The 20934-nt window shown below is 35.4% G+C and overlaps 1 protein-coding gene across 2 annotated transcripts in view; it reads left to right on the top strand.

Moving 5' to 3' along the window:
• Positions 1 to 19308, top strand: part of immp2l.L (inner mitochondrial membrane peptidase subunit 2 L homeolog) — a 532531-nt gene extending 513223 nt beyond the window's left edge. For both annotated transcript variants that reach the window (XM_018251165.2, NM_001095236.1), the window contains 1 exon segment: positions 19109 to 19308. In XM_018251165.2, coding sequence (XP_018106654.1) covers positions 19109 to 19222 — 114 coding nt within the window. In that variant the 3' untranslated portion in view covers positions 19223 to 19308.
• The last annotated feature ends 1626 nt before the right edge of the window (positions 19309 to 20934 follow it).

Below are 20934 nucleotides of genomic sequence, written 5' to 3'. Positions count from 1 at the left end.
TCTCCCTCCCCCTACCATTCCCTAAATTGCATGTCTGAAACTTTTTACATAAGTCAAACATGAAAGTTATGGAGCACCAGAGGGTACTAATAAGAATCTGTGTGTCACGCTCAGTATCCCAAACCCAGAACAAACACCAAGGTTCCAGTCACAGCTCACACTTCTGCCTATAACAGCCACCTTTCACATTAGGAGGAACCCGTCACTACTTGGATGATGCCAGGTTTTAAAGTGAGAGAACCAAGGTATGAGTCAGGACCTGGAAGAATAGTAGACTAGAAACAGGCAAAAGCCCGTTCAGGCAGCAATATAGCAGTGGTCAAGGACAGGCAAAGATCAAAGAATACTGAACACAGATTAAAAGCACATCCACAAACTATCTACAAAAGACCTACATTGGGTGATGGGAATTAGGGCGTAGCACCTTTAAATATTTGAAATTGATGTCATGGGTGTCCCTGCTGCCCCACTAGACCACCAGGTATCCTTTACACCTAAATACTGTTATTATTTCTGCGTTGTTGTGTTGTGTTTAGAATGGTTTCTTTATTTGTACATTTTGGGAAGAGTCTCTAGAATAAAATATAATATACTTTTTTTCTCTACCTGTTGTAAGGAGAATAAAGTATCAGCCATGTTTGCAGCATCATTCTGATTAGTAAGAGTTCTGACTGTAACTGCTCCTCTATATTATTCACTCTGCTAACAGACACCCTAGATAACTGCTTTCCATGTGGTAGGGGGTTTGGACAGGCCTGCGTGGCACCCACCAGAGCTATTCCTCACGGAGCTGCACCTTTTTATGCCACTAAATTCTCCATGGGTCTTTGTAATTACCACTTTTTTGGTTCCTGAATTTAGTGGGAAGGGGAAAATCTACTATATGTGCAAAAATCAATTTTCCCACATGCTCACCATGGATAGATAAAAAAAATATATAGGATATTTGTGTTTTGTAATTTCATATTTATGTTATGCAGAGTAGTTTTTTTCTAGATTATCTATACTGTAATATACATATGATTTAGAATTTTATTTTTTATGTGTTTTTGTGGTACATTTTCTGGCTATATATACTATATTATACTATATTCAAATATTTCAACTGTAATATAAAGCTGTTCTTGATCAAAAAACTTTTTTCTTGCTTCTCATATATGAATAATTATTTTATTTTGTATGTAAGTTCTCTTCATTTATGTCATTCTTGTGAGGCCCTAGGCATGCTGGCAGCAGATACGTTCCAATGCACTTTTATCCTTTAACTGCCTTTTTACATCTCTCTGTGTTAATTATCCCTGACAAACAAATACATAGCACACTAGTTCATCTCCAAAGAACTCATTTGAATTAATTATTATAGCTTATCCATTTGTCATTGCAAGTCATTGAATTAAAATAATTCCCTGCTGGTGATTTTTTTAATAACAATAAGTGGCTCATTATACTTCGGTGAATACATTTATACTCTTACTAGTGTTGGCAAACACACTTTATCATATTGTTGCACTCTGTGGGCTCAAAAAGATATTTTGATCCAATACAGATGGACCCTTACCTAAAAAAACTGATTTTAAATATATTCATCCAGTAAGAAATACCTAATAAGGCATGTCAGCATTATAACAGGCAGATTTTTAATGACATTTTTGTATTTAATTTAGTTTATTTCCCAAACAAGAACAATTAAATCCATCATTTAAGAATGGATTGGATGATTTTTTGGACAGACATAATATCAAAGGCCATTGTGACTAAACTCTATAGTTAGTATAGATATTGGTTAGATATAGATATCGGTTGAACTTGATGGACTTTGTCTTTTTTCAACCCGATTTAACAATGTAACTATCATGAATAATACAGTAATTGTCCGTATCTCCCCACATCCAGTTTGCTTCGGGAAGCAAGAATTCAGATGGCTGATAGTGCTCAATCCTACTGCTGAGAAATACTGTGCTCTGCTACCCCATACCCCATACCCCAGGGCAGAAAAGCATTCAACCACTGAAATACATCCCAAACGGGGATGTATAAGCACTGGGCTAATATGCATCTGGGCAGTAACCCATGTTTGCATCTATTGTTCTAGCTGCAGCTGGCTAAAAAAAGATAATCAATAATTGGTTGGTATAGGGTACTTCCCAAGGTTCAAATAATTGCCCAGTGTTTAAAATAAACTCCAATTGATCTGCTTTTATATGTGTCAATTCATTTTACTTTCCAGACTGTGCAAATTGCTGTGAGGTTACCTTTAGGCTGTTACAAATGCTTAAAACACAAGGTATTACACTGGGCTTTTGTTCTCTTTTAATGTAGACATACCATTTTTAAGCTTAATGATTTTACACAGCTTTTCAGGAATAAGTGTTTAACACCCACTGAGAGGTAATGTGTATATAAATAATCTCTAACTGCAGAAACAGTTTGACTTACAGGCTTTCGCCAAAATATAATGAATCATCCACACGCTAATATCCCAGATATAAAAACCGAATTGCTTCACAATTGTAACAATTGTGCTGTTTAAAATAAATTGTGATTTAGATGTAACAAAACAGATGCACTCTGATCCCGCAATAGTTTGAATCTTGTGTATTTTTTTTTTTTCAAAGAAATAATAAATTACTTTTATTAATTAATTGTAGAATGAAAATGCAAGGTAAAAGTAATTACTATAATACTATGTGCCACATATTAGTGCACATCAGTAACCCAGCCAATCTCATAGTTGTATTATCCATGAACGTGGTTAAATAAGCTACTGATCCTGAATGAAAGGAAGAAGCTTGATTCAATGTTAAAGTAGTCACCTGGCCAAAAATGAGATGTTTTTGATTCAGATGTTTTCAGTAGGAAGAAGGTAACAGATATAGGAAGGCCAGTATTTATTTTTACAGATAGAAGTATCAGCCCTTGTTAATTCTGGGGGAAAATACAACTCACATTAATGCTTCATTTTCAGGAAAAAGTTGCATTGCAATTTTATTATAATATAAGTCATGAAGGAGGTTAACCCTTGGTATGACAGGCTAGGGTACAGCACAAGCCACACCTGGGACTCTCACTTCATGTAAATGAATGGACACCAGGAATTCTTTAGAAGCTATATTTTATTTATGTTGTTTTTAGTTAATTTAACTAGATACTGTATATATCATGACCTGGATAAATGAGAATCTTCATAGACATTTTAACAATAAATTGTGAAAATGTGCAGTTAGGCAAGATCTTAACAATATGAAATTATTCATTGTAACTTTTAACAAAAGATAAGCAATACTCTGATCTCACCAAACCAGGTCTTTGACAGACACTGCTTGTAATAATGATAATCATCTATACAGATGCATACCTTCTGAGGCATCAATACTGGGTTGCCAAACATCTGTGTAAGACTAGGGTACTAACCCACCAACCTCCTATTGGTTACTTTGGAGGTGGTAAGTGACCTGATTTTGCTTTCACTTGGTTTCTTAGGCACATCACCATGTGGGTTTGTCTCATCAGGGCCACTGTGGACTGTGTTTTGGTCCATTATACTTAAAAACTTTCTAGACAATCTTTCTTCTAAGGTGGAAAAATAATATATTTAGGCCTTTGAAACACAATTACAGTATAAACTCAGTGACATTATCATAAAATAATGACATTGGCTACACAGACAAAACCAAACAAAACATAGTGATAGCTACTGAATGTTTTCCTTACAACACCTGTCTAGTTGTTACAGTACGTGACCCTAGCAATCAGACCGGGTTTGTAATGACAGACTAGAATAGTATTAAAAATGAACACAAACATAAACTATTTTGAAATCTTAAAAAAAATAAAACCAAACAGCACAAAAAATGTGTGATGTTAGAATAAATGACCAAGTGTGTAAACATTGCATTATGTTGAAATAATTATTATAATAATTATCAAACCCTTTATATGCTTTATATTCTGAAGAATTCAAATTAGATTTAAACTTAAAATAAGTGAAAAAATTAGACATGGCCAGTAAATGGTTCGAAATAATTAAGTATATGTTTGTTTGTTTGGATTGTTGTAGATGATGGATGTTACAAATATATTTGTGGGTTATTTTATTTTAGCACTCAAACATTAAACCTCATTTTGAAATACAAAACACTCACAAGAGAAGATGAACACTTGCCTAAAATGAAAGATAGATGATCTGTTTTGGAAGACATTTAAGTTAACATGGTTGTCAACATGAATAAATCTAGCTCAAATTTTCATTCGATTTTGTCTAAACTTTTCCGCACCAACTTTTTTGAGCTTATTATTTGATGAATGAGTTAAATTCATGGATGGTAGTTAGGTCGACTTTGTTTTAATAACAAAATAATGTGTAATACCTAATGTGTACTAAAACTTCCCTTCTGTGCTCCGCTACATTATGCCATTTGTTTAGGTTTGAACATTGAACATAAACAGTAGGTTATGTTTTTACATGCAGTGCACCATTCCATAAGGAATTGTTCAGTATAAAAATAAAAATTGGCTAAATAGTGCAAAATAAAAAATGTTTCTAATATAGTTAGCCAAAAATGTAATGTATAAAGGCTGGAGTTACTGGATATGTAACATAATATCCAGAACACTACTTCCTGCTTTTCAGCTCTCTTGGTTTACATGGACTGGTTACCCTGGTTACCAGGCAGTAACCAATCAGAGACTTGGGGGGGCACATGGGTCATATCTGTTACTACTTTTTAATGCTGAGGATCAATTGCAAACTCACTGAACAGAAATGTACCATGTGGCTCCTTTTCAAGTTGCTGACTAGCTCAGAGTTAGAGAGCTGAAAAGCAGGCCGTAGTGTTCTGGCTATTATGTTAGACATCCAGTCACTCCAGCCTTTATACATTACATTTTTAGCTAACTAACTATATTAGAAACATTTTTTATTTTGCACAGCCTATCTATTTTCCCAGTTTTAATTTTCACACTGAGCTGTTTTTAAAAAAATAATGGGCCAAACCTTTCCTCCCTGCTTCCAAGGATTCAGACAAGTGTTAGTGCTTAGTATTGCTGTTGAAGATCACTGAATACTGACAACCAATACAAATTAAAGTGTTCAAACATATTTTAATGAAGTGATACATTTATCTGCACTGAAAATTTGTTATAGAGTAAGTTAAACCAAGTAAAATGTTGGTTTATTAAAAAATTTTTTACTTATGAAAATGGATCCTATAAGTAGGAAGTATAGATATTCTGTGTGTCCATTGGTTGCATTTGTAAATACTTTCAATTCTTTCACATATGTGTATAGCAGATCTACACAAATTTAACATATGCACTTTTTCTAGTAGTGTTTTCATTTATTTCCCAAGGATGAAAATAGATTATTTGTTCTTTGTTTGCAAAAGCAAGTGCGTATAATGATTGTAAAAATGCCTCTGTTACATATTTTGTGTAAAAAGGAGTTTAAGCTATTGTCTTTAATGAGTTTAGGATTTATGATAGCCATTAGAGTTGTTGCTGTGCTTTTAAACTTGGCTCAATTTTTCTTATGCAAATGCATCTGCAACAATATTTATCAAAGAATTACAACAGCACGGAAACAAACTTAGGTTTTTGGCACAATATTTTAATCAGGATGTGTTTAAATGGGGAGCTATATCTATTAAAGATAATTTTGATTAAAAGCAAGCCATGTTTAGATAATTTAAGTATGCCCTTAACCCTCATATTGCTATGAAACGCCGTTTAGCTTTTGAAACATTGTGTTTCCCCAAACAATTCGAGTTTTTTGAGGGTAATTTTCACTAAAAAACTAAGTTTTTTTCAGGATAAGTAAAAACTCTTTCTGAGAATTAACATGCTCCAAAGATGCTATACTGTATGTCTGAATTGGAAAATACTCCAGCTAAAACCTGTCAATGGCAGAGGTTCCTTGAACCATTTAAAGATGTTTTTTGCATTCATGATTTTCATGATTTTTACAATGGTTTGCACTCAAACACTTGATTAATTTGAGTTATTCAAGGTTTTTCAGCCTATAACTTGATAAATTTGAGGTATTCAAGTTTTTTCCCCTATTGCATTCAATCAAGTTTTTTACATTTGAGTTTTTTCATAAATAATCAAACATTCAAATTGTGAGTTTATTCAAGGTAGAAAAAAATCTTACAAACCTCACAAACTTTAGTATGGGGAGAACAAACCACAGAAAATATATACATAACCAGTTAGGGAAATCTGTGCCCAGAGGACAGGGTAAATTTGGACATACTGTACAATCCAGTAGAATAGAGAATATAATAGAACTGGAGTTGGGCTGCACAGGATGTTACTCTTTGTAAATGAATCTTCATCAAAACAAGGGCATTTTTTTGTCTTATTGGTGGGCAGTTAGAATGATACCCAGCTCAAGGGCCCTCCAATTATTTAGAATGTTATGTAGAGCAATTTTTGAAATTCAAGTTTTTTGATAAATAAGCACACCTTCAAGATTTTAAAGTTTTCAAGTTTTTTCAAATTAGAAAATGTTTGATAAATCTTTCCAAGATTTGTTAAAGTCTTAACTTCATATCTCATCTATAACCTATAAATCACTTTTTGTCCTGGAGTAACTATACCCAAACACTCATTATTACACACAATAATCTCATTTACTGGTTCTTCTCTAGAATAAAGTATGCATTTATATAGTTGGAGATGCCTCACATTAGGGAATACTGTAACGGTTTTGTTGTGCTGTTTAAGTTTTACATATTTAAAAGATAGATACATAAAACAACACTATTAAAAATGTATCATTACTGCTTAAAATGTAATGCATGTGCCAAGACAAGTAGCAGACTAGCTGTCCGTAAATAGAACAGATTTTTCTGCATTCTTCATCCTTTGACTTTTTTTTAGGTTACTCTGTGACTTTAATATAATGTCACACAGGTCCCCTCTATTAGTAGTGTGTGTGTGAAAGCTGGTAAAGGTAACAAGAAACTTTACATGTCATATAGGGTTAGAGCCCCACTATTACTTATTACAAGCACGTTGATAATTAAATGGATGAAGTACAAACTGAATTACTCCTGAATTGCTCAATCTATCTGTCTGTCTAATCTGTCTAATCTGTCTGTCTGTCTGTCTGTCTATCTATCTAAATATTATGGAGTAAAGGAAAAAAAAAAAAACTAAATCTGTTCAGAGCACAATATAAAAAATGACTCTGGCGTAACTTCGCACTCTAATGCCAGGTGAATTTTCGGTCTGGCAAAAGAGCGTTACTGCGCTAATTCACTAAGTTTTTGATTTTACTGACCATTACCTCTATCGCCAGACTTGCCTTTGCCACCTCAGACCAGGCGAAGTGCAATAGAGTAGATAGGAGTTCCTCAAAAAAAGTTAAAAATTGTTCTGTCCCAAAAAACGCTGGTGTTTTTTCCTATTTAAAGGGTGATAGACTGAAAAAGATAGTAATTTTTTTTGGGGGGTACCCTCCTTCCCTCCCCCCTAAATTTGCTAAACTATACTGTGGTCACATGTGTAGGGCATTATAACAACTTTATATAATTTTATTAAGGTTCACTGGCCTTGTGTAGTGTAATGTACTTAAACTGCACGCCGTATGCTAATTAGCCAACGCTAGTGTAACTTCGATCTGCTGAGTGTAATTTTGCTGGCATAATTTCGCCAGCATTTGGTACCCTGTTCGCCGGTTAGTGAATTTGCCCCCAAGTTTCCGGATTTTCAGATAACAGAAAAATTGTACTGTATTATGTCCTCTACATTGTTCTGCATTGCACAGTGGTTTGCACATCAATTATTTATTTATTGTTTTTAGTTGTTCGTGTTTTATATTATTCCTTTAATTTCAGTCATTTGGAAACACCACAAATAACTGGAAAACAATTTTGTATTCCGTTTTTTTTTTCTTCCTGTGGGAATAATGTTTATGTCTTGCCTAGTCAGGTTAACTATACTGAAGCAATATGTTTGTCCTTTGGTAGACCTCAAGCAAGGAACTTGGAAACAGTTGTGCTATATTCTGTACAACTTTCCAATAAGTAATATCAATATGTGACTGCTTGGGGGCAAGATTCTGGTTTTATCCTCAGTAATGAAAAAAAATTCTGTGAATCGGTAGGGTAAAGTTGTAAATAATATATACAGAGAAGGAATGCTGGGATTCAGTGTCCAGTTTCTTGTTGTAAAAAAAATTGCAATTTTCATGCCCAAGCATGAAAAATTGCATTCTCCAGTAAACAATGCAACATTTTGCAGTGTTGCATCCGAAAAAAGGTTTAAAATAATAATTCTAATCTAAATCTTGCGATGGTGTGCTTTATTTTTGCTAATTGAGGAAGGACATAATGGGAAGACACCCAGCTAGCAAACATGGTTGATGCTTTTGTGTATGATCAATGACATAAGAATACAGGGTTGGACTGGGCTGGCAGGACACCAGAAAAAAACCTGGTGGTCCCTGGCCCAAGTGGGTGCACATTATGCACAGTTTTGCACAGTTCATTACCATGTAAAAGTAACAGTATGTAAGTGCTTGCAAGTGTGTTAAAAAACGTGCACTTACCGTTTTTGGAGCAGGAGGATCACTGACATAGCTGGAGGAGTCCTAGAGATCGTGTCTACAGAGTTGTTGCACAGCAGGAAGTGCGTGAGCGGCTCTGCAGAGAGAAAGAGGTAAGTGAAGTAGACGCTCCATGTGATGCGTCTGCTACTTTGAAGTCGGATCTGCGACAATCGACTTGACAGCCCCCTAGGGGGCTGTCTTCCCTCCCCACTCTCTGCGGAGGCGGCAAAAGCTGCCGATGTAGAGAAAGCGTTCAGCTGCTAAAGAGCGTACTCTGTACATTCTTGGCAGCCTGAGCATTTGCCTGCCAGCACGTATGCCATACATGCTTGGCAGGCAAAGAGTTAAAAAATATATGAAAGTAGCTGCAAAAACACAAGTAAAAAATAAACCAGTAAAGTTGTGAAAAAAAAAAACTTCCTAGCTTAAGTTTTTTTTACAAACTTCACCAGACTTTGAGCCACTATCTTCCAATGCACTACAGAATCTTGCAAGTCTATTGAAGTGTATACTTTGGAGGAAATTTATAAAAAAACCTCTCTACAGCAGCTGCTCAGCACTAGTTTAAATGCTGTAGCTATACGTAAAATGTATGTAACATGTAATGCTAAATTTTACTTGATGTAAAAATAAATAACACATTTTTAAGCATGACTATGTCTTTGTGACAGTGACAAACATGATGTTTCCAAGTGGTAGTAATAAATATCATTTTACATTTTAATAAAAATGAATACATGTCAGGGCTTACAACATGGGCAAACTGCTCTGGTTCTTGTAGGGTCATGTTTATAAAGTAATTAAAAACTCTGGTAAAGCAAGACTCCAACATATATAAGAATCTGGGTATTTGTAAATATTTTTGTCATATTTGTGTATTAGAAATTACTGAGGTTTTATGAGGACAGAGCCACAGGAATATAATGCACTGAGGATTAGAAAACCAACGTTGAAAACTAAATGGAGCGCATGTACATTTCTTTTGCCATCACTAACAAAAGATCTCTCTTATGTAAAGAAATGTTTTTATTCCCAAGAACTACAAGTACAGTTATATGAGACAAAGAAATTCTCAGTTTGATTCAGGTCAAACATGAACCCTTTTCACAACTTTGTACAATTTTAGTTTTTAGTAATAAGTTATATATTTTTTCAAAACAAAAAGGCACAAGAAGCTCATTTATTTAGGTGTTTACATTTGCAGTTTGCACTATTCCTCTTCAGAAAATGCATTTGCTTTTTAACTGCAGGCTCATTCGGGCCATTTCCATTTACACATTCTTTTTCTGTAGGGAATTAAGAGTAAAAAAAAAATCTGTCATTAAAGGATTTGTATGCTTACAAATGTATGTTCAGCCTTAAAAATATGTCAGTTTAACAAGCCATTAGTGACCAACTTGTTTTCTGTTTCCTTAGGTTAAAAAGGTATTTCACAGTCTGTGAGTGATAGACTTTTAGTGCAGCCAAGATCATGCCAAAAAGAAGTAACACTTTACAGGTATGGGGTATCCAGAACAGCCACGACTTGGGGCTTTTTGGATACTAGATCTTTCTGTAATTTGGATCTTCATACCTTAAGTCTACTAGAAAATAATGTCATTATTAAATAAACCCAATAGGCTGGTTCTTAGTATTAAAGGAAAACTATACCCCCCAACAATTTGCATATTGCATAAAAAAGCTCCTGTAAAATCCTGCTTCATGTAAATAAAACAATTTGTTAATAATATACTTTTTTAGTAGAATGTGGCATTGGGTAATCATAAATAGAAAATTGCCATTTTAAAAAATAAGGGCCACCCCCTGGGATCCTAGAATTCACAGTGCACACAAACAAACCAAACAAATTAGGTCACATGAGTTATGTCTTTTGCTTCCACACTTCTTCCTGTTACAGCTAGAACTTCAGTATTTCTGGTCCCCCAATCTCTGAAGCTGCACAGAGACCATCACGAAATGGTGGTTCAAGGCAAGAGATTGAAACGGGCAATATTTATTAATATATATACACCAGTTTAATATGCCACCTAATTTGACTGTATGCTGCTTAAAGGAACAGTTCAGTGTGAAAATAAAAATGGGGTAAATAGATAAGCTGTGCAAAATAAAAAATATTTATAATATAATTAGTAAGGCAAAAATGTAATATATAAAGGCTGGAGTGACTGGATGACTAACATAATAGCCGGAATCCTACTTCCTGCTTTTCAGCTTTCTATCTCTGATAGTCAGTGACTTGGAGGGGGGGCCACAAGGGACATATCTGTTCAGTGAGTTTGCAATCAATCCTCAGCATTCAGCTCAGATTCAAAAGCAAACAGTTATGGCCCCTGTGCCCCTCCCTCAAGTCACTGATTGGTTACTGCCAATCTGTGGAAAACTAGAAAGCTAAAAAGCAGGAAGTAGTGTTCTGTTCTGTTAGAAATCCAGTCACTTCAGTATTTATACATTGCATTTTTGGCTAACTAACTATATTAGAAACATTTTTTATTTTGCACAGCCTATCTATTTACCCAGTTTCTAGTTTTACACCGAACAATTCCTTTAAAGGACAAGGAAAGTCTAAAATAGAATAAGGCTAGAAATGCTGTATTTTGTATACTAAACATAAGCATGAACTTACTGCACCACAAGCCTAATCAAACAAATGATTTATGCTTTCAAAGTTGGCCACAGGGGGTTGTCATCTTGTAACTTTGTTAAACATCTTTGCCTGACCCTGCACATGCTCAGTGTGGTCTGGGCTGCTTAGGGATCATCATAAACAAAGCTGCTTGAGTTCTGCATGGCTGGTAAGTAAGGCGGGGGCTCCCCCTGCTCTTCATAAGTATGATTGTTTCCCTGCTCAGCAGTTAGGGACCATCTGACAATTCCTATTCACAGCAGTAAATGAAGGGAGAATTTCACTGCATAACAGTCAGGTTTCTTATAAAAACGGTACACGGTACAGTATTAATTTTGGGGGTATAGTTTTCATTTAATTATAGCTTAGTTGCGATCAAGTACAAGGTACTTTTTTATTATTACAGAGAAAAATGAAATTTGTTTTTAAAATGTGGATTATTTGGATAAAATGGAGTCTATGGGAGACATCTTATCGGTAATTCTGAGCTTTCTGGATAATGGGTTTCCAGATAATGGATTCCATACCTGTACTACATTTAATATGATGTTATATTTTTTAATTTCAGGGCTTCAGACAAAACACACGAGGCAGGTGCCTTATTTGTGGTGTTTAATTTTAAACCAATATTTCATCCAGTTTATAAGCATTGCCTATCATTCATTTACATTACAGTTATGAGATCCATTATCCCAAACTCCATTATCCAGAAAGCTCCATAGACTCCATTTTAATCAAATAACTCAAATATCTAAAAGTGATTTCTTTTCTCTATATAATTTTAAAACAGTGCCTTGTACTTGATCCAACCACAGACATTTAAATTATTTTAGTAGACTTAAGGTATGGAGATCCAAATTACAGAAAGAGCCCTTATCCAGAAAGCCCCAGGTCCCAAGCATTCTTGATAACAGGCCCCATACATGTGCCTTTAAAAAAGTTGCAGCATTTGTGTGTGCAGCGCATAGAATGTTTGCTACAATTAACAACATCATCCAGTCACAGAAGGGGTCAAGTGGACAAGTGAAAAACAGGAAACTGGTTTCCATTTTCTCGTGAGACCAAGCCCACCAAAATATATGCTCTACCAGTCTTACTGTAAGCCTAAACCTAAACTGGCAGCATTCCCAGCTATGACGTATGGTAAGGCATTTTTAAAGCCAACAATCTTTACATATCTAAGGAGCTGGTGAGAGGGATTCTGTGGTGTTGGAAACAAAATGGTGCAACTATGCACCATTTCCAGCCCAGCACAAACTCATCATTGCGGCCCCCTTTTCCTTGCTCAGTGATAACCCTCTACCAGTAGTATGGGGGTGTCATTGTCTCCAGATACAGTAATGCAATTACACCATTGGTGATTTTATACTGATTTTCCCTTATGTTTATCTATTAAGAATTCCCTGGTCTTGCAAAATGAAATATAGATACTCCCACTGACCCATATGAATATAAATATGCACAGAAGACGCATGCATGTATCTACAGTATACCCTTATAATTTACTGTCGCAGAAGAAAGATGTCCTTGTAAACAAGGTATATTTATTCTTTAATACAGTTTAGATAAGAGCTTAATTGATGTTTCAGCAGCTACACAAACCAATTTAGCAGTAACAAACAACTCACTTTGAGACACAAGGGAAGCTAATTAGATTCTTGCGAAATATTTAGCCCACAAAACTCTGCTTTTGAGAATGTATAGACTGTTTCATTGTTCTTGTGCAGTAGGTGTTTAATACATAAAACATGCTACTTTTTTTGAAAGTGAATAAAAGAGGATAAAAGTGACAACAACTAGATATGATTATGTATTTAAGCTTTAAGTAGAGATAATAGGACACCTCTGCTTTATAATAGCTATTTATCAAAGTCTGAATCTATCTCATTATTTCAATTAAAAAATTCAGACCAACTCAGAATGCCGATTGGACCGTACTTATCACAGAAAAATAGGTTTAGGGCAAAAAATCTGAAAAAAAAAGATTTTCCTGCCAAAAGTCAGAATTCCAGCTAAAAATCTTGATTTTCCCGACAGAATCTGACTTTTGGCGGCAAACTTTTAAATATTCAGATTTTTGGCCAAAACTCAGCATGGACCATGATATTGAAATGGGACCTTTGCCATTGACTTCTAAAGGACCCCAAAGGCTTGGAGATGGTGGATTTTTGGATTCAGATTTTTTTCAGCCTCGGGGTGTAATACATTTTTTAAAAAAGTTTTTTTTGTCAAAATTTAATTTTTCATGATTTTTGTTTTCGGAATCTGATAAATAACCCCCTATGTGTTAATTGTCTGGTTCCTTTATATTTATAAATAATTGAAGGTGAGTTAAGGGACTGTTTGACACAGAATGAACTAACATGTGATTTGTTTCCTTTGGAATATATTAAGGTGGCTAGGTTTGGAATGTTCAGAGCTATTAACTAGGTAAAAAGGAATGTAGCTCATCCCAGTACAGAAACAATTTGTGGGGAGACCCCTCTGTCATCTCAATTTACCCTTGAATACTGTTATTGAGAAGCCTCCACATTAAAATATGAATTTGTAGTACATAGGTTTTTAACTTGCCCTCAGGCCTCCCCAATGAGCATATGATTCCTGTTTTTTCTCATAGAGGCACAGGTGCATGAGCAAACATAATGGCAATCTTGACAGGACCATCTGTGTTGCTGATTGATGTTCCTGTGCTGCTGAGTATGTATCACAAAAATGTGTATTGTTGGTGACGCCTGTGATTATGTTTTAGGGGCCAATTTAAGCAGGATTGTGGCCAAGTTGAGTAAAATATATACCGTAAGAACTGCAGATAGTAGGTAGCAAAATCATCATCATCATCATTTATTTATATAGCGCTGTCAAGATACGCAAAATCATTTTATATTGTTTTATCAGAATGTATTTAAATACTCTGCAGTCAAATCCAGTTCTTTTCTATTGAGGTTCAGTGGCAGCTATAACAATCTTTTCAAAGTCTTTGAAAATATTAACTGAATTTTATATATATTTATGAGAACTTAACAAATCTGTTAAACTATTTTCTTTAGTACTAACGTAAGAAAGAGATGTCATTTTGAAATTAACTAAATTTTTCCTCCAAGTGGTTAATGTTGTTAACTGGTTGTAAAAAAAATACTGAACATTGATTAATTGGCCCCTTAATAAGCTATGTATGAAAGAACCTCTGCTTACCCCATTTGCTTTGTGCTTTTCAGGTTCACAGATATGGATCATATTTTTACTATATGTAACTGATTAACTGTGACTGATTTCTATGTTAACTTCCCTGCATTACTCTCAACAACTGCTCTATAGAGCCAAGATTGTATGACCAAATGTAAAATGAAAGTTTCAGGAGAGCTATTGGCTCTTTATTGGGTTAAAAAGGATTGCATATTGAACTTTTAATATATAAGAGGTAGCTCTTTTTTAAGTAAACCATTAAGGGAAGAGACACACGCGAAGATTCAGAGAGATTTAGTCACCCAGCGACAAATCGCCGTTTCTTCGGGCAACTAATCTGCCCCTAACTTCCTTCCCCCTGGCTAGAATCTAAATCGCCGGCGGAATGGCACTCGGAGCGATTCATTTTCCGAAGTTGCCCAAAGTTTGCTAGTGAGGCGACTTCGGAACACAAAGTGCTCCGAGTGCCATCCCGCCAGCAATTTAGATTGTAGCTGGTGGGAAGTAAGTTTTGGGAGATTAGTCGCCCCAAATCTTTTAGTGTGTCTCTGCCCTAAGAGTTATATGGTGATCATTGTACTATTATGTGATTGTTTAATAGTCATGCGTTGTTCCCCTGAGCACCATAACTACTTTTTTTTTTTTTTCTGAAGCCTCACACGGTAATGTCCTTAAAAACAGAATACATACAGTATATAAAGTGTATTATTTTGGGGTTTTCCTTTACAAATTGTAATGCTTGAGAGAATGCAACTACTAAGAAATGTTAAAAGGAATACTATTCATATACGTCCCCTGTTTTTCAAGAGCTTCTTCAGAAATACAGTACTGCATGCATCATCTATTCTTGTGTCATTCACCATACGCAACAGAATTCACTAGGCTTTTTACCCAGGTGTCTCCTTACTGTGATTCCTCAGCCCAAATACGGTACACCATGCCAAAATACATGAGTAAAAATCCACAAATTAGAACATAAACATATCTGAAAGGGCACGATTGTAAAATGTAGCACTATTTATTGGAGAATATTATTTTTAATACTGATACAATGTATTTTATACTGATGTTTGCACTTTCCATATTGCACTTTTTGGGAGACACTTTCCTTTACTGTTGTACAAACCTATTTTGCAGGAAGGCATACTTCTTATATTATTCACCATGTCAAACCTCTACAGATGACAAAGATATTATGTAAAGTTATTCTAAAGTTTGGGTCAAGCTTGAAAAAGTTTGTGACATTTATACCAGACATAACTTACTTTTAACCAACAGTGGCCTTATCCTTAAAGAATATGTATTTTTAGACTTTAACTACAAACCATAAAAGAGCAGGTTGCCTTGACATGTGCTTAGATAGTCATAAAATGGCAGTTACAAATCTCCTGGATGTGTTCTTCTAGAACATAAGTAATTATATTAATAAACAACAAATTTAATCTGCACACAAAGCATGTTGTTCTCAGTCATGCACCTGCATGCAAACTGAATGAACACGGCATGTGATGACTTTGCTGATATATACTATAGCACATACAAGATATTTTTCCAGGGTAATTTTATACAGAATGAATAATGTACTGTTATGTCCTGTACCAGCATTTACAAAACTTAAAGGTATAAATCCTAATGATTATTAGTATACTTAATTTTCAAATCAGTATTTGGACAACAATAATAGACCTGCAGCAGTTCATCAAAATTATTATTAGTAAGAAAAACCTCTGGTTAGGAGTCAAGCATCTTTGTGAAATGTCAGTTTAGAATGGTTAAAATGTGTATGTATGTATGATGTATTATTATATATTACTACCATTTATTTATATAGCGCCAGCATATTTCACGCTGTAAAGTAAATGTGTTTATACAACTAAATCACATTAATTACATACATAGAACATATGGAGTTACATGCATCACAACCAATACTGGTACAAGGTGAAAAAGGCCCTGTTCAAAAGAGTTTACAATCTAAAGGGAAGGGAATAAGGCACAAGGTGTGGTAGAGGGCAAGATCAGAATTAAGTGAGGGAAAGATGCAGTACTGTATGTGGTATTGCATTTGGTAATTAAGCAGAGTGAGGGTAGGCTTCTCTAAAGAAGTGCGTTTTAAGAGATCTTTTTGAAAGCAGAAAGGTTGGGAGAAAGTCCGACAGACAGTGGGAGAGAATTTCAGAGGAGAGGTGCAGCCTTTGCAAAGTCTTGTGAGCATGTGAGGAGGTAATGAGAGAAGAGTTGAGTAGCAGGTCAGTAAAGGAGCATAGTACGCGGTTGGGTGAGTATATAGAGATGAGTTCAGAGATGTAGGGTGGGGCAGAGTTATGAAGTGCATTGAATGTCTGGGTCATTAATCTGAATTTTATTCTGAAAGGTAGCGGAAGCCAGTGTGGGGATTGGCAGAGTGGCATGGCAGAGGAGGAGCGGTTGCTGAGGTTTATGAGCCTCGTGGCAGTGTTCATTATGGACTGGAGAGGTACAGTCTCTGGAGGGGAAGGTTAATTAAAAGAGTTACAGTAGTCTAGATGTGATATGACAAGAAAGTGAATAGGAATTTTGGCAGCATCTTGGCTGATAAATGATCGTATTTTGGATATGTTCCTTAGTTCGAAGTGACAGGATTTAATAAGTGACTTGATATGAGGAGTGAAGTACAGGGCAGAATCTAGGATAATCCCAAGGCACGGGGCCTAGGGAGATGGTGTGATAGTGGAAGTGTTAGCTATGATGGATACTTCTGGGATGTTAATGGTGTTAGTTGGAGAAAAGAGAACCATTTCCGTTTTAGAGAGGTTTCATTTAAGGTAGCTTTGCGACATCTTAAGTAGGGATAGCGGACAGGCAGGAGGAGACCCAAGTTAGGAGTTCTGGGTTGAAATCAGGAGAGGAGAGATAGATCGGAGTATCATCAGCATAGAGGTGTTATTGAAAACCATATTAGTTGATTCGTTTGCTGAGGGAGGAAGGATAGAGGGAGAATAATAAGGGACACAGGACAGAGCCTTGAAGAACCCAACAGAAAGAGGAATGGAATTAGATTGTGTCAGATACTCATTGACAGTTAGATCCAATATACCTTATAGGGGGACTCCTTTTGCCTAGAATATGTATTAAAGCTCACCAGCACCAGTAGTTGTTTTGTTAGATTTTGTTTGTACGTATACCCAACTGCTGCATGAAGACAGAATGAAGAGAAACAGATACTGAGAGAGGAATAGTGAACATAAACTTGATTATTTCAGAAACAATGCAGATGTTTCAATTGATTGTATTTAGAAAGTTTCTTATTTCATGCTTATTTCATTAAATTGTCATATTAGCAATAGCTCCCCTTAAATCTGATTGAAAAGTTTATTAACTATATGTTTATTAATTATATACTATACAAAATATGATACTGTATAAGTTAAACACATTTTACAGTAGAGTAGAAAATATTTTTATTTATGAAATATGTATGTGGGCTGTGAATGGTTTCAATTGTATCCATTTGACTGTAACATCAAAGTTATGCTCTATATACTTTAGTTCTTTAAAGTCTACTTTGTCTTTACATTTTCCTATCCATACAAATCCATAATGTTCTATACAGTACAGTATATACTGTTAACTGTCACATCTTATTGTCATTCATTAAGTGTATCATATGATAATCTCATAACAATTGTAGGAACAGTAAGCACTAAATAACGAAAGGGGTTGTATGTATTTAAATGGTTAACTTTTGAGTTAACTTTTAGTATTTTATAAAATGCTTAATTCTAAGCAACTTTTCTGCTGGTTTTCATTATTTTCTATAGTTCTTAATTATTTGCCTTCTTCTTCTGACTCTTTTCAGCTTTCAGATAGGGGTCACTGACCCCATCTAAAAAACAAATGTCTGTAAGGTTACAGATTGTTATTGCTACTTATTATTACTCATATTTATATTCAAGCCCTCTCGTATTCATATTCCAATCTCTTATTTAAATCAATGCATGGGTTGGACCCAAGCAACCAGATCGCTAAAATTGTAAACTGGAAAGCTGCTTTTTAAAAATTTGGATTATTTGGATAAAATAGAGTCTATGGGAGACAGACTGGATAATGTGTTTCGGGATAAAGGAATCCATACCTGTACTAAAAGTTAACCCAAAGGTGGGTGTTATAGTTACATAGTAGTTACATAGTTACATAGTTAAATTGGGTTGAAAAAAGACAAAGTCCATCAAGTTCAACCCCTCCAAATGAAAACTCAGCATCCATACATACACCCATCCCTACTTTTAATTAAATTCTATATACCCATACCTATACTAACTATAGAGCTTAGTATCAGAATAGCCTTTGATTATGTACAGGAAACATAAACTGATAAATGTGTTTAAGCTTTAGAAGCTCTACTACAGTTAGTACATTGTCACCAGTGGCAAAGTGCCTGAAATTACGTGTTCATTGTGTTGAATGCTGGTAAAACACTTGAAAAAAGCTTGAAAAAAGGCCACATGTAGGCCTGAAACGTTGCTAACCAGATACTGCCATGAAAAATTGAATAAAGGCATTTTTATTCTACCATGTGCTGTACAGAAATTCTTCTATTACGCTGGTAAAACACTTCCACAGTTCCTGTGTGGATCGTTTTATCCATGATAATATCAATATATGAAAACCTTTCTCTTTGCAAGCTTACTATATATGCTGAAAGCGGTTTCTAAAGCAGCATATGTTCTTAAGCATTTAAGTTATTTATGTGACTTTTCTCTGTTTTACAGGTTTCACTTGGACTGCTTCATTCACATGCCACTCATATCCTGTGGCCTCCAAACAGGTGGCAGAAACTAAAGCCTTTTCTTCCTGTGGAACGTGAATCAGTACAGAATGACTGACACAGAAATAAAAGATAAACATGTTTTTGTTTGTTTTTTATTTAAATAATTGTAAGGTAAAAAATGAAATAAAGAACATTGCTTAACATCTGGATATGTTATACTATACTGTTGTACATATGAAAATGAATTCAGAGTGTGAGATTAGGGTAAGAGAGAAGTAATTAAATTTATTGCAGGGAGCTGAAAGACAACAGGAACATTCTCTTAATCCTGCACATGAGAATTGGTGCATCAGGTAAAAGTTCAGAAACTACTATACAGGTATGGGACTCATTAAGGGTTGCCACCTTTTGGGCCATCTAACTCCAGACAGGGGACGGGGCCGTGATGTAATGGAGGTGGGGTTGAGACATCAGGGACGTGGCTAAACAGGACAAAACAGGACAGGTGGCAACCCTAGACCTATTATCTGGAACCCATTATCCAGAGAACTCCAAATTACATGATGGCCATCTCCCATAGACTCCATTTTATCCAAATAATCCAAATTTATAAAAATTATTTTTCTCTTTTATAATAAAACATTACCTTGTACTTGAACCAAACTAATTAATAATCCTTATTTGAGGCAAATCCAGCCTATTGTTTTTTTCAATGTTAAAATAATTTTCTAGTAGACTTAAGGTATGAAGATCCAAATTACATAAAGATCCATTATACGGAATACCCCAGATCCCGTACATTCTGGATAACATGTCTCATACCTGTGCGTCTATATAAGTACTTCAGAATACAGGTAATTTAACATAATACTGTACTAATGCTTTTCTGGCAATAAATATAATAAATAGCAATCATATAAATACGTATAATAGCGGGGCTTTTATAAAATGGTAAACGGTTCATCTTAGAGCAGAGGATCTGTTATCCAGAAGAAGATGATCTATAGTATATCCAGCATTAACTACTGTGCAACATGTGCACTCATTCAAAAGTAGGGTTGCCATCTTTCCGTGGCCCACAATCTGGGCAGGGCGCGGAGTCATGATGTCAGAGTGGCGGGCCAGTGATGTTGCAGGCAGAGCACAAGACATTACGGGACTGATCGCCATGTCAATAAAAATGCCATTTTATATATTTTGAAAACCAGCAGACTGTTTTGACCTGGGCAGCCCTTCTGAAAACCGGGCTATCCGTGTGAAATCCGGACAGGCGGCAACCGTATTCTACAGGTGTAATTGTCTGTCTGCTGTTGCTCACTGCAGGCTTTGATGTGATGAAATTTACCAATTTTTACCAATTTAGGTCCAACACTTAGCTTGCCACACCAGGGATTTCCAACCATGTGGGGATTTCCAACCATGTGGGGATTTCCAGACCATAGGAGAACGTAACCCTATGAATCCCTATAAGTACTTGAATGTTTTCAAGAGCAATCATAAAAAATTGACACTCGTATTTAGGTGGCATTACTAGATGTCCAAAATAAATACAATAACAAGTGTTTACCCAGTTTCCCCTACCTCTTCTTTTTTCTCTTTTGCTCTCCCCATTTTGTTCTATTCTATTATTTACCACCTCTCTATATTACCCTTATCTTTTCCTTCACCTTCCCATAATCTGTCGTGTCCTTTCTGGTTTCTTATTGCAGGAGTGAAGACTTTTTATCTTTCCTATGGAAAGAGAATAAGCTGCAGGTAGGGAGGAGATGGTAAGTAGTAGAATGCAGCAGTGTTAGTAAATTTTTGTGAATTGGGAGCAATGGCTTC

The sequence above is a fragment of the Xenopus laevis genome, chromosome 3L (assembly GCF_017654675.1).
Source record: "Xenopus laevis strain J_2021 chromosome 3L, Xenopus_laevis_v10.1, whole genome shotgun sequence".
NCBI lineage: Eukaryota > Metazoa > Chordata > Amphibia > Anura > Pipidae > Xenopus > Xenopus laevis.
Note: the sequence above shows the minus strand (reverse complement) of the source record. Positions and strands in the feature narration are given on the sequence as shown.